Consider the following 14,730-nt stretch of genomic DNA (forward strand, 5'->3'; position numbering starts at 1 on the left):
TATATACACACTCGGAGAAGGTATCGATCGGAAGAGCACGTCTTTTTTGACGGACAAGAGATTCTTTGGACGAAGCAAGTCACCCTCGACAGAAAACTAACATTCAGGGCCCATATGCTATAGGGGCTGGAGAAGGCTGCTAGACACAACCTTTATCCCAATGTCGGATTCGATAGACCCTATTATACTTTGGATGAATATTTTAACGATAGCTTTCAGCTGACTCACCATTTTTTTTCTTTATTTATCAAGGAGCTCCTAAATTGTTACTTTTGATGATTTTAAACAGACAGATTAACTTGACTTTCACTCTTTTATATATACATATCTTTCATATCTTTCATTTTAACATAGTTTGTACACATGCACCATTTTTATTTTCATTTCATTTGATATGTATTGCATTTTTGTAAGTATTTACTACACAAGCTTTGTCTACAAGATTATGCCTTATGATAATAAAGCATATTATTATTATTAACATAGATCTCCGAGTGAAACTGCATCTAATGAAGACATTTCTATCACCCGTCATTCGAAGTTTTTTGAACATCTGCTTGCGGATGGCCATATACAGATACTTTAGAAGTTATCCCGATAAATATAAACAGAGACCAGCACTGAAGTCTCCTGAAGACTCCAAGTTGATTGATGTAACGCGCGTCAATAAGAGTGTTGCAGTTCTGCTAAACGTGCTCGGTTTTTATGAATAATTCAGTTTAACAAAAAAAGAACGGCTAGATTTTTGAAATGTCCATGATAGTCAATCAACATTCTAAAACATATTCTTGAAGAGCGGAATATCTAGGTACTAGAAATACTGACATTCCGAAATTATAGCACCAATATTAATAACTTCAACTGAGCACAGTGGAAATACGCCTTACGTAATCGGCATAATAGGGTTTTTTGTTTTTCAAGTAGCTTTTCTTCGAAAACTTTAGAAAAAATATTCTCGCTGGAAAAATTGAAACAATCAAATATCCATCTATTCATAGACTATTGAAGATGTTGAAGAATTGAAAACCTCTCTGAAGCATTGAATATTTTTTTCAAATATTCCGATTGCTTTCATTTCTCATTTATAAAAGCTACATTACAGGCACGTTAGCTGGTCTGTTGGTGTGCTCGAAATGGAGTCCTAATTTGTTTACCTATTCCTTGATTTTTTTTTCGTAGTTTTTATTGTGTGTTCATTCTTCCTTCCCAACTCGAGGTTTGCACTTCATCACAAACTTCTGCGATTTAACCTTTTTCTTGTTGGACGTTTATTGATATTTCATTATGCAAAATCTGTTGGTTTTCACAAATTATTTTTCCCAGTTTGATTCATTGATTTAGTATTTTCTTCAATGTCTCCTGCTGTTCTTTCAATTACTCATTGTTTTCGTTCTTGCCATATTGACAAGGATATCTGTCGATAAACACACTGTCGAAACAGTTTCGAACATCTTATGTCTATTGATTTATTATAAATAACTTCGTTCAATCACAAAATTCACTGCTATGTGAACGTAGGTTCGAATCAAGATGCATGGAATATCCCGGTTGTAATCACTTGGACCTAGTAAAATAGTTTGTCTACGGCACTCTTGATAAAGAAATAGGTAATAAATACATAATAAATTTCAGCATTTCATTCACGGAGGTGTCACTCAAGTGACTCTTCAATTTTCAATATTGTTTACATTTAGAAATGAATTGATATTAGGTGAAAGTTTTTTTATATTCTGATCTCAACAAAATACGCATGGCAGATTTCGATTCTTGCATCTATCAACATGTCTACAAAGTTGGGTCATCCTCATTTCTCGCATCGAGCGTTTTTGACAAAACGAAAACAAATCGGTTGAAACACCAGGCTTTCTATGCATCTTTGTTCGAATACAACTGTTAACTTGTCGACGCATTTTTTCCTTTGAATACGCTTTGTAAATCTTCATAACATGATTTTTTCTTGAATTGATGGATAGTGGCAACAGACTTATATCAAAAATCACCTTGACTACATCAAATGTTTCAGTAGTCATTCAACAGCATTAACATGTTTCACATTTCAAATCTTCATTTACATCCATCGAGGAAGTTTCGAAAATAAAACGTATGTAACACTAATTCTGAAGACGGAGACAGAAACGTTAAGTACGTATGTGTATAATTTTCTATGAGGAAAATTATCAAATACGACCAGTTGCTGGTCGTGTTTCTCTTTGTTAAAAATACTTTGAATTCACGCAGTAAAAGAAGTGAATTGAAAAGTTTCCCTATTCCACACCTGTCTGAATTTCTTGAGGTGTGTGCAAAAGTAAACGCCATTTATAGGCATACACCAATGTTTTTGTTCAACTAGAAAGGCTGGATTTCAGCATATTTAAGTTCTTCTTCTTTTTCTTAATTGACCCCTTCTTTCCGTAAAGATTTGAATTGTTAAATCTAAGGTTCTCACGGACCCAATATGTTGAACTGATTTTCGGGGTTTGATCCGTATTGTGTGTTAATATCCACACTGGGATTGATCTCACGACATTTCAACAAAGTCTCATTTGTATTCTACTCAGTTGAAAATCGACAATACCTATAGTAGGAAGCAGATCGTGTAAGCACAGTCTACTTCAGAACACGTAACAAACATCACTTTACCTGTATAGTAGGGAGCGGATCGAGTAAGGTCGGTCGACTTCCGAACACTAACCAAAAATCAACAGTAGAAGAGAGATGAGACTTTGTCGAAACGTCGTGATATCAATCTCAGTGGGGATGATAACACAGAACACGGATGAATACCCGAAAAATTCAGCATATTCCTGTCCCTGAAAAACTTAGATTTAACAGGTCAAACATTTACGGGGAGAAGGAGTCAATCAAGAAGAAGGAGAACTTAGGTAAAACCAACAACAATACCTATAGATCGTGTAAGAACAGTCCACTTTCGAACACGTAGCAAACATCCAGTATACCTATATAGTAGGGAGCGGATCGAGTAAGGTCGGTCGACTTTCGAACACTTAACAAAAATCACCAGTAGAAAACAAATGAGACTTTCTCGGAACGTCGTGATATCAATCTCAGTGACGATAATACCCGTTGCGAATATTTTTATAGATCAAAATACAAGAAATCGTATTAGCGATTTTGTAGAAAAAATTGAAATCACCATTGGACTGGGCAACCTCTCAAATGGTATACCAAATTTCACCAAAAATATTCAATATTAATAATTCTGTGATCGAATAAACAGTAACAAACTCCAGTAATATTTATTTAATTGAATTTTAGTTTCATAATTTTATGAGTGACTTTTAGACAGGCTGTGATATATCTCATGTTGGATATTGGATTTTTTATTTGAATCATTTCCTTTTTCCTAGTCATCACTAAAATAATGAATAGAGTCATTTGTGCAAAAAATAAAATCTCAGATATAATTTATGGAGAAATTTTCGGTAATTTCAGTTAATGCACCCATTAAAAAGGACTAATGACAGCCTTATTATGTTGTTTTATCAGCAGAAGGTTTTTTATATAAGTATCCTCAACAATGGGAATATTTACGTATACATATACGTTAATGACCTAGAGCCCATTAAAATAAAATAAATTCCTATAGTACGTAATAATGTAATATTATAATAATCAATCAAAGAGGGAAAAAATTATTTAAAGGGCCCACCCGCATAAAGGAAAGATAAGATTTTATATCATGCATGGGTGAAGTTGGACAAAGCGCAGTCAAATCGATTATGGTTTTACTAGTGACGGATTCTTTGCGCCGTGATCAATGTGATACGCTAAGCGTTTTACGTTGACCACTCTATACGTTCTCCGAGAAGTGACGAAGTAGATTTCTGTGTATTACAATTTCTATCCTGTACATTATGATGCATTAGCTGTCCCCTCAGCGCCGATATCCTGGAATCCAAATGTGATGACGAGACAAGTGTGCTATCGTCAGCGAAGCAATAATTTGGATTCTTGGTTTTTTCCAATGAGTCGTTGATATACAATAAAAATAGGGTTGGAGACAATATGGATACCTGGGGAACACTAGCTTTGATGGTGAAAGTATTCGAAAGATATCCATCGAGCCACTTACAGGAAACTTTCTTTCAGGAAGCTGGAGAGCCATCCACAAAAATGATCCAACAAGCCATATCAACGAAGTTTGGTCAGCAAACCCTCATGCCACACAAAGATAGGATTACCACCTCTTAGTTGTCTAAATCCGGAAGAAAAAAAATTGATTATCATAACCTTTTATTTTATTTTGAACTTATTTTTTACATTTGAACGAACAGATTTTAAAATATCTGGCATAGAATAGACAAATTTTAAAAAACTCTTTGCAGTCTATTTTAAAATTGAAACACGTTTGAATTTCCGCCTTGACATGTTCTTCATTTAAACGATTTCTTTCCTTGGTCCATATATCGAATACTATGCTAAAAATACGCTCGCATGCAGCGTTAGATGCAGGTACAGATAAAACAAATGAAACATTTTTTTTTACATAACACCAACTCCATTTTCGATGGTTGAAACAAAATTTGCCCACCTCAAATCCACTCTTTCATTTGATTCAACAATGCTATCTTGAACTTCCCTTAAAATGCAAAAATCTTAAAGTTTATTTTCATCAACGGCCAAATCTCTCAAATTATCCCACGTTATTGGTTTTTTCATTGAAAGTATGCTCAATTTACTGTAGGTACTCAGAATTTTCAAAATCATACCATTTATTCAGGCAATCCAATCATCAAATCAAATCAAAATCTCTGAAAGAAAATGCCTGCATCCTTGTAAAACATAGCGTTGTCTGTTTCATTTAGTTTTTTTAAAAGATCTTTTACTGAACTACCATCCTTTCTTCTATTTATAATTTTTTGGCGGATTTCAATCATAACTTCGTGCAATTCTGGACAAGTTACAAAATCACTTTCTAGAACTTTAATTACAGTGTTGAAAATCTGCATCGTATTATGTAAAAAGTATATTGTGTAAAAAGTAACAGTAGCATAGCATACCGGCAGAGAGTTTTCATCGTTACTTTTGCACAACTTGTTATTCCGGGAGAATTTTTGAATTCCTTCCGGGAGCTGTGAAATTTTAATTTTCAGAGCTTAAATCCGGGAGACTCCCGGAATTCCAGGAGAGGTGCAACAGCTTTTGAGTCTCCATGTTTCTCGATTGCGTTATTCCAAAATTAGGGTGACATACGATAGAAGGTCGCCTTTTGATCTTTGTTTCCGAAAGCCATATTGTTGACTGCTCAAGATGTTGAAGCCTTCTAAATATTTAGGAATATGGTGGCTCATGGCTTTTTCCATGATTTTTGATATCACTGATAGCACTATAGTTGTTTTGGAAGATTTTTCTTGATCTTTATGGGAATAGGCTAAACACGAGCAATCTTCCAACAAGAAAGAAAACCCCCTTCCTTGTAAGACAGGTTGATAAGTTTGCAAAATACTGGGGCGAGTTCATTGGCACACTTTTTAAGTACGATGACGGACACTTCATCAGGACCTTGTTGATATTGAGCTGTTCGAAAATTCGCCTAACTAGAAGTTATCGAAAATTAATTTCTGGCATTGTGGATTCTAGTGTGGGAATAGTGGGTGGCGCCTTTCACAGAAAATCGACTGTGAAGTGGGACGCAAATTGTTCCTAAGATCTGTACCGCAATTATGTATGCCTCCGAGCACACTCAGTGTCATGAAGGAAAGCTTCGACCAATCGAGCAACTTCTAGTCATGATAATGCGTCACTCTGCCGTAATGGACTTCCTTTCCCCAGCTGTTCTTGGTATCCTTTATGAGCCCTGAAGAAACGAAGAAACGAGTCTAGAAAGGAGATGGATATCGATTAAGAATCCCAACTATTCGGATCAAGAGAAAAAACTTCTCAGTTCTCTAACTCCTGATGCTGTTAACAAATTTAGGAAGTTGGGCGAAGCAGCCAGGAAGCGATTTGGTTGCCTCCCCAAGAAAAGGATATCTAATTGGCAAATGAACAAGATATATAGTACAATTCATTCAAACTAGAATTAGAAAACCAATTTCCCGATCTTAACACGTATAAGATAAAAAGGGGTCAGACGTCCACATACCCTAGATAAAAAAATAACAATTATCCAGATTTGTACTAAAGAGCCCTAAGGCGAGTGTCTTACGGAGAAACATCGGAAGTGTACCAAGGAAAATGACAGAGTTCAATGTAGTATTATATGTACTATATTGTGTAGCAATCCTGTGAATGATATCTGATTGAATTCCATAATGAATGTTTGGAATACAAACAGAGTAAAGAAAAGTGTTTTTTTGTGTAATTCAGTGTTCATATAAGAGTATTTGTTTCGAAAGGATTTTTCTTCCGTGTAATTCAATGTTTATATGAAAGAAGCTACCTTCTTTGAAAGATTCCCACATTTTTCTGTATCAAGATGGAGTAGTAGAAAGTCAAAAACTTTGTTTCCCAAAAATTAATTACTTCTGGAAATAGAATCCTTCCAATTCAAATAATAATTAGATACTCTTTTATCAGTGAAATAACATTTATATTCAACTTCCCTGGAAGTGACGTGATGTATCGGTACGTCAAATAATTGCAATTATTAGATGTCCTCATAAACATAAATAATTGTCATTACTGAGTGGATCAAAATCCACATTGAAAGGTAGAAGCGCGTGCATACATCCTCAAAAGCCTCATGTGTGGTCTTAGATGATACTGATTCTTATTAGCACGGTGAGCAAAAAAGTTACTGCTTTGAATCTTTTGTGTTCATTATTACATTACTTCAACATTGATCTCATGAGATAATTTTCCATTGAGTCAGTCTTTGAATTCTTGGGACAGTTAATTTTTGGCAAGGGTTGCACTTATGCAGGAAAAATACCTTGGATGTTATGTAAAAAATTACTTGCGTAACTGTGGGGTGAATAGTGAAGAGTAAATAGAATGAAGTGGATCAGAAATGGAATACACTCATGAAAATATTTTTGAACTTATTCAACAAACAATTTCCTTTGGAACTGAAATCAACAAACACTGTAAAGAACAACTCGATGCTGATCACACATATACATGTTTTTATTTAAGAACAAATAATATCAAAATATTTTAACAAAATGAAAAAAATCTGCTGATAAATCTAAAACTATGTGGAGCACATGTAAAGAAATTCCATGAAACGATAATCGCAATTGGTACACTAAACTAGAAGAAAATATTGAAGCAATATAACGAAAAATAATTCAAATTTGCAATTGGCGGAAATAAGTCCATTTGAGGAAGTTGAACTCAAAAATAAATTCAGCTGCGGATGTGAAGATATTTCAACTGATCTAAGGAAATTTTGTATTGATGCTATATGAGAGCTTTTGAGCTTCATATTGAGTATCTCAATGACATATCTAGTATTTCCTTGCAATCTGAAGATTTCTCTCATAAAACCAATTTATTTAAAGAATTATACAATTTTTTTTACAAGACTACAAACCAATACATTAATCATCATCATTTTTCAAATTATTTAAATAAGCATCAAGTAACAAATACCGAGTTTTCTTGGTGAATGTAACCTTTTTAGTGAGACTCAACATGGCTACATCAAAACTCGCTCAATAAATACAGCAATATTTAATTTTATGAAAATCATATATACAGTGTCACCATTCAAGTGCGCACCATATGGGAAACTTTTTATTCGAAAAGTTTCAATGAAGTTTAACTTCGGCATTTGTTTGTGCTTTAAATTTAACTTGAAATGATGCGGCCAACTGCGACCCACCGACGTTCAACATTTTTTTTGAAAAAAAAAGAAAAAGTGCATTTCTAGATCGAATTTAACAAAAAGTTACTTGAAAAAGTTGTGTCTACGGCAATTTTATATCCATATGCCAAATTTTATGCAACTAGGATAAAGTTAACGTTTTGCTTATTTTTGACAGATATCCCCATTATTTCAAAAAACAAGTTCGGTTAATTGTCATCAATTCATGTATACATAACAAACTCATCATGGAGTTTAACTTTTCTGATACATTTTTACTTATACGGACATTTTTAGAGAGAAATTAAAAATGTGCTATAAAAATTTTTACATGACTGGTGCAAAGTTTCAATCACTTGGCTATTTTCTTAAACAAACCTTTGATTTTGAAAAAGCAGAGGCATCTAAAAAAAATGCAAATAATTTCGATAGAACAATTATTATTATTTTAAATTTTAAACAACAATAATATTATAGAAAATACAAACGGGTTCAAAAAATAACTTATTGATCTAAATGAGGTTGTCAAACACTTATAGCCTACATTTCAGTATGTCATCCTCCACGTTCAATACAAATTATGGTCCTTCTACTGACATCTGTAACTGCATTTTTAATAAATCCGGGATTCATATTTGCACAGCACTCGCGAATGGTATTTTCCAGATGTTGTATGTCAGTGAATGGTCTACTTCGGTACACTTTTTGTTTCAGGCAACCCCACAAGAAAAAGTCTAAAGGCGTCAAGTCGGGTGATCTAGGTGGTCAGCAATGTTTCTAGTTACGTCCAATAACTTTGCCTCTGAACATTTGTTGGAGGGACTGTTTTACAGCAAACGTGTGATGTATTAGTGCGCCATCAAGCTGATACCATAGGTCGTATTTAATATTTAAATTTTGTACATTATAGCGTGTCCTATAGTTTTTTTTTTCTTCTGAAAATGACAACTCTCCATTGTATCGCCATATCAAGGATTTTTTTACTGTGAAAAACATATGTGACGGCTGTGATCGAGATATATGTTATGTTTATAACACATTTATTCTCTAAATAGAACACCGTGCAATTTTTTCATTTGATGCATAGTTTTTTTCATTTCATGCATAGTTTTTGTCCAAGCCTTTCCTTAAAATATCGCCCCATGCCTAAAATTAACTGTTGCTAGATAAACAAGTTTTGAATTACACCGCAAAATGTACGTTCTTAAATAATTACAATAATTTCAATAATCTCGAAATTTGTGCCATATTTTTTCGGTCTAAAACAAACTTTAGCGAATAAAATAAAATTAAACGATTTGTTGAAACTGAATGTATCAATTATTCTAAACATGAGCGCATCAAGCCAGCTACTAATGAAGATAATGAATTGCAAGTTCTTGCTATTGAAGATCATAGTAGGAGTCAACGACAAATTGGTGAAATAATGGATATTAGTGAGTGATCAGTGCATCATCGCTTTCATCCATCTCATACTACTGTATGCCGATTTTGAGGAAAGAGTGAGATTTTGCAATTGGGTCATGGGTAAAATTCGTCGAAACGAATATTTTTTAATAACATTTTATGGTCCGATGAATCGACATTCCATAAAGATGGATTTGTGAATCGACATAATTACCATTATCATTCGACAGAAAATCCCCATTTATTGAGACAGGTGGACTATCGTGGTCTATAAATGTCTGGGGAGGCATAATTGGAGAATATGTAATTGGTTCATACTTTTTTCAGGGACATATGAATGGAACAATGTGTGTGCACCTGCTCACTATTCGGCAGAAGTGAGAGATCATCTAAATGAAGTATTTCCCAATAAATGTATAGGGCGGAATGGGCGTGTACGGTGGCTCTTCTTTTTTTGGTTTTGTAGTTTGTCAGTTGACAAATTTTAATATCTAGAACTTGAGCCCTGAATTCATGAATATACACCATAACATGAAAAAAAAATTTAGTAATATTCATAATGTTTTTTCATTTAATCTTGTTGGGTTTGATATTGCACGATTTATAGAAAAAATTCTGCATCCGATGAAAAAATAGGAAGAACGACCATTTTCCGAAAAAAAAAAAATGCTTTTTTAAGAAAAACTATTGAATCTAGCCATAGAGAATACTTAATGAAATTTGTAGAGGTTTCGTTGGCGCTCCTTATGGATCAATAATATACAGGGTGTGCTATTTAAAATAAGGAAGATTCTGCAAATTTTTATTTACAATATGTGACAAGCGGTTTTTCATACCCTGTATATCACAGGTAGATTTCAGATATATCGTTTGAGAGAGTTACTGATGTAGAATATTTGATAAAAAAAATCAATTGGACTTGGCACAACTTTATAATTTCAAATATTCTGAGTGACTAATATTGGTGATATAATATTGCTTGATATCTCGAAAACCGTCAATAAATTTGAAGTGAAGATATGCATAAATTGTCTTTTATTTTCTATGTAGAAACCGAAAAAGCAATAAAAAATACAGGATGTTATTTAAAAAAATACAGTTGGGATCCGCCCAGAAAAAATTGAACACTCTGTGTGACCGCCAATATTTTTATTTTGTCGAGATCGTGCAATGAGGTAATATTATAGAAATTTAGATTCCTATCTGTTTCCTAAATTGAGATATGGAACATCCTATTTTCAGTAACTCGAAATATCACTTCCAAAAAATATTATTAGTAAACTCACCTGTATCCTGAACATTGTCATAACTTCAAAATATCCTTTGACGTCGTCAGTTGCTATCAAAAACGGCGGTGCCGTGATATTTCTCAGCCCTCTTATAGAAACCAAAGCTACAACTCCGACCAATGTAGTGGCGATAAGGGAAAACATATCTGTCTTGGAAAGAAAGTCCAAACATTCCCATGGGCCTCTCCAACCGTTAACACAAATAAAAGCAAAGCACACCGTATAATTTCTCGACACTAAATAAAAAATTATCCTATTCCTCTCTGGATGGAAGTTTCTTTCAAAAACTTTTTGAAATATGGAGAAAATCAGGTGCCCCGTCATGCCTATCGAAATGGAAATTAGGCCGTTGTACGGATCCCCAAATGGGGCGAGGTAGATATCCATTAAACCCCATACTGCCCTCCAATACCCGACCACACAGGGACACACCACAAGGGATGCGAAGAGCAAATCTAGAATTGTGAGTAGCGTATAATATTTGGTGGAGTATCCCTGAAGATTATCAGGAAGACCAGCAGTACTTCCTCTCATTTTACACCCCAGAGATATCTACCCATGGATACAACTGTCAAAAATGCACTTCGTTTACATGATCTGTGCCGTGCTTTCGGCTTATTTTTTGCGAACAATAAATTCAACTGAATGAACCAAATGGTGAGCGAATGTCCACCCTACCTTTCGTAGAGAGAGTAGAGGAACCACGTGATGTCAACAAATTAAAGCACGTTATTGTTAAAGTTCCAACGATCTACTGAGCAGTTCCTATCTTCTCACTTATATACGAGGACCGACAATTGGACACATTAAGTTTAAAATGAAAACTCGAATTTCCAAACAGAGCCAGTTCTGGCATTTTCCAAAAATTGAGTGAGTCCACCATATTCGATACTTTCAAAATCTGATCTGATTTATTTCTTGCACGTTCAGGTAAATGTAACGTTATCTGAATGCATTTAAATAATGTTAATTCCATGATTTTCCCGTTCGAAAAGTATTTTCTTTATGAAATTATTGTTTAAATTTACATGAGTTATGTTTGAATTAAATTTTTTTATGCAAAAACCGTACGCCAAACAAAGAAGATAAATGGGCTAGTTTTGCTCATAAAATATGAGAGTTTTAAAAACTATTTTCACATTGACAAAAACCACGGTATTTTCACTTTTCCTGATTCTGTGCAAACCATACATGAGGGCCACTATCCAGAACAAAAATGTAAGTTATTCGTGTTAATTTTCATTTATCAAACCAATATCTGCACAATACATTATTAATTTTTTCTCAAATGTTCGCCAAAACATAGAATCGTCGAATTTTGTTTTTGGCTCTATCGCCTTCATTTCCAATGGTTTAAAAAATGCAAAGGAACTTTCAATACTTTTTTTTATTCGTTATACAGTGTCATCAGAAAAGTATCCACCATATGGGAAACTTATTTTATTAAGAGATTTTCGACAAAATGTTATTCTTGATAAAAGTTTGTGCATCCCCTAAAACTGAACATGCACCAACAGAAAACCATAAAACGCACGTAATATACGAAAAGCCTTCAAATATTTGATTTTGAGACATGGGTAAAGTACTCCTATTTTGGAAAATCTCTAAAAATGTTATTTGAAGCCATGGCCATCTAAGTGATGTTTTATTTTTTTACCCATTTTTTAAATGGGGACTACGAAAAGAAAAAATTTGCAAAAATTATAAATATACAGCATGCTGTATACAACGGTCTATTTCAAAAGCCTGCAATATTACAAACTACACAATTATGGTATCAACCACGGTCAATTTTTTCGAAGAGTAAAATAATTTTCAAAGTTTTTGGTGCAAAGTTATTTTTATTTTTTGTTAACACCGAAAATCATTCAAAATTATACAGTATTGTAATTAGAACTTGATATTCAATAATATCAGATCACAAAACATCAGAATGAAATAGGTATTTTGGAACAAACTCATTGATTTTCTGGAGATTATTTTGGAGAATTAGTTTGGACAAGAAAATCTCCAGAAAATCAAAGAGTTTGTTCCCAATTACCTATTTTATTTTTATGTTTTGTGATTTGATATTTTTGAATATCGAGTTTTTGTCACAATACTGCATAATTTTGAGTAATTTTAGGTATTAACAAAAAATAAAAATAACTTTGCACCGAAAACTTTGAAAATTATTTTACTCTTCAAAAAAATTGACCGTGGTTAACACCTTAGTTGTGTAACTCTTCAGGCTCTTAAAATGAACTGTCGTATACAGGATGCTGTATATTTATCGTTTTAGCAAATTTGTTTTTTTCGTAGTCCCCATTTAAAAAAAATGCGTTAAAAAATAAAACGTGACTTAGATGGCCATGACTTCAAATCAAATCTAGAGAAATGCTAGAAATAGCATTTCTCGACATTTTTCAAAATAAAAGTACTTTACTCTTGTCTCAAAATCAAATATTCGAAGGCTCCTCATATATTACGTGTGTTTTACTGTACTTTGTGGTGCATGTTCAGTTCTGCGGGATGCACAAACTTTTATCAGGAATACCATTCTGTCGAAAAATATTTCATTCATTTCCATTTGGTGCATACTTCGGGGATGACACTGTATATAATCAAAGCAATTTGAAATGCGACGTTTCGTTCATTATATTTCATCATAAACTTTATTATTTCAAAGTTTGTTATTGTGGTTTGTTTCGTTGATTTTTGTAGCCACTGTAATAACAAATTATGACAACATATGTGTTTTCCGAAGTTTTCCCCAACATCACTGTATGTTCATACAATTTCCGCTCAGAACTACCTCAAAAAAGTAGAAACCAATATTTTTTCATTTGGAGCTCGAAGCTATACATAAACTCCATATATCTGAAAAACATGTAACATATCAAGTGAGAAACAGAAAAAAATAATGTCAAATAACTGATAAGCATGTACGTCATTTAAAATAACTCATCAAATGTTCAAATTGCCATCTATTATATATCCGCTCTTGCAATAGTAATTCAAAAGCAATTTTCCAGCATTTGTGTAGTTATAGTCACGCAAGCCTCCTCCTCATTGTTTCTTTCAATTCGTCGATATTGCCAAAAGTTGAGGCAAATACCTTGTGTTTGAAGAAACCCCACAATGAAAAGTCCAGAAGGGTCCGATTAGGTTAACGTGGTGGACATATGGAATATGGAATTTGGTTTCCTATCCATCGCCCAGACACGGGCCATATTTTTTTATATCAAGCGACGGGCGCTTGATATAAAAAAATATGGCACAAAGCGCCCACGCTGTTTTCACAAATACCAGTATTTTTCGTTCGCTGTTTCGTTGATTTAAGCTCATTTGCAAAAATAATTTTTGACTTTTCAGTTCGTTGTTCTTCAAAGGTGTGTTTTTTAGTTTTTTAAACTATATTTATTTTTCATTTTTTAGTTTCGCATGCTATAAAAAGCGTGTTTTTTAGTCTTTTTGAACTATATTTATATTATCTGAACTTTGGGATCAATCTGCCGTATATTTTTCAGAAATTACCATTGATATTTTCCGATTCCAAAGAGGGAGCGTGAAAATCAGCTTCCAAGCCCAAGGCAGCAGGCGCGCAAAGGAGGGTTAGAAATATGGCAACAGGCGCGCATGCATTGAAAAAAACTTTTTTCAATTGAAGAAACACATGTAAAGTGAGTTCTAATTATATGAAGGAGGTTACATACAGTGCCATCTGTCCGCGAATCGATCAAGCAAGAATGTCGATAATTCTGTAAAATACAGATCCCGAGCTTGAGAGTTACAAATAAACAAACAAACTGACTAACAAAAAACAAACAAATAAACATACATACAGGTGAAGCTAAGGAAATAATATAATCATCAAATATTAAATAATTAAAATGAGGTCGATGATGGAATCTAATGAATGAAACTGATATGGGGCATTGCAAATTGCCTCATATCATATTGCAAAAAATATTAAAGAGTTTTGAAAGATCCTCTGCCGTTTTTTACATAATTCGAAATGAAAGCAGTGGAGCCAATAAACAAAATTTGACAATTATATTTTTTGACAAATATTTCCTCAAATTAGCAAACTTTTGTCCAGCTTAACCGACCTTGTGAGTCTTATCGTTTCCAAGATAGCAATAGTGGTATCAGTTAAAATAAGAAACCGGCCAGTAAGTGTGAATGATAAAAATTATAATTGGTTGCATGATCATAAACTAATCTGGAAATATCTTCCAGATAATTAGGCTCCCCAAGTTATATCAGAAGCTCATTACCATT

The 14,730-nt window shown here is 33.6% G+C and overlaps 1 protein-coding gene across 2 annotated transcripts in view; it reads right to left on the bottom strand.

Moving 5' to 3' along the window:
• Window positions 1-14,730, bottom strand: part of fusl (transmembrane protein fuseless) — a 53,352-nt gene that overhangs the window by 24,362 nt on the left and 14,260 nt on the right. Inside the window, exon 1 of one of the 2 annotated variants that reach the window (XM_023162067.2) lies at window positions 10,465-11,314. The exons of the other annotated variant lie outside the window; for it this stretch is intronic. Within the exon in view, the coding sequence (XP_023017835.2) occupies window positions 10,465-11,001 (537 nt within the window). The 5' untranslated portion in view covers window positions 11,002-11,314. Of the gene's footprint in view, window positions 1-10,464; window positions 11,315-14,730 lie in introns of those variants that run through there. 2 annotated transcript variants of the gene reach the window in all.

The sequence above is a fragment of the Leptinotarsa decemlineata genome, unplaced genomic scaffold (assembly GCF_025532065.1).
Source record: "Leptinotarsa decemlineata unplaced genomic scaffold, Ldec_3_MD MMD2_tig00000218_RagTag_RagTag, whole genome shotgun sequence".
In the NCBI taxonomy this organism is placed as follows: Eukaryota; Metazoa; Arthropoda; class Insecta; order Coleoptera; family Chrysomelidae; genus Leptinotarsa; species Leptinotarsa decemlineata.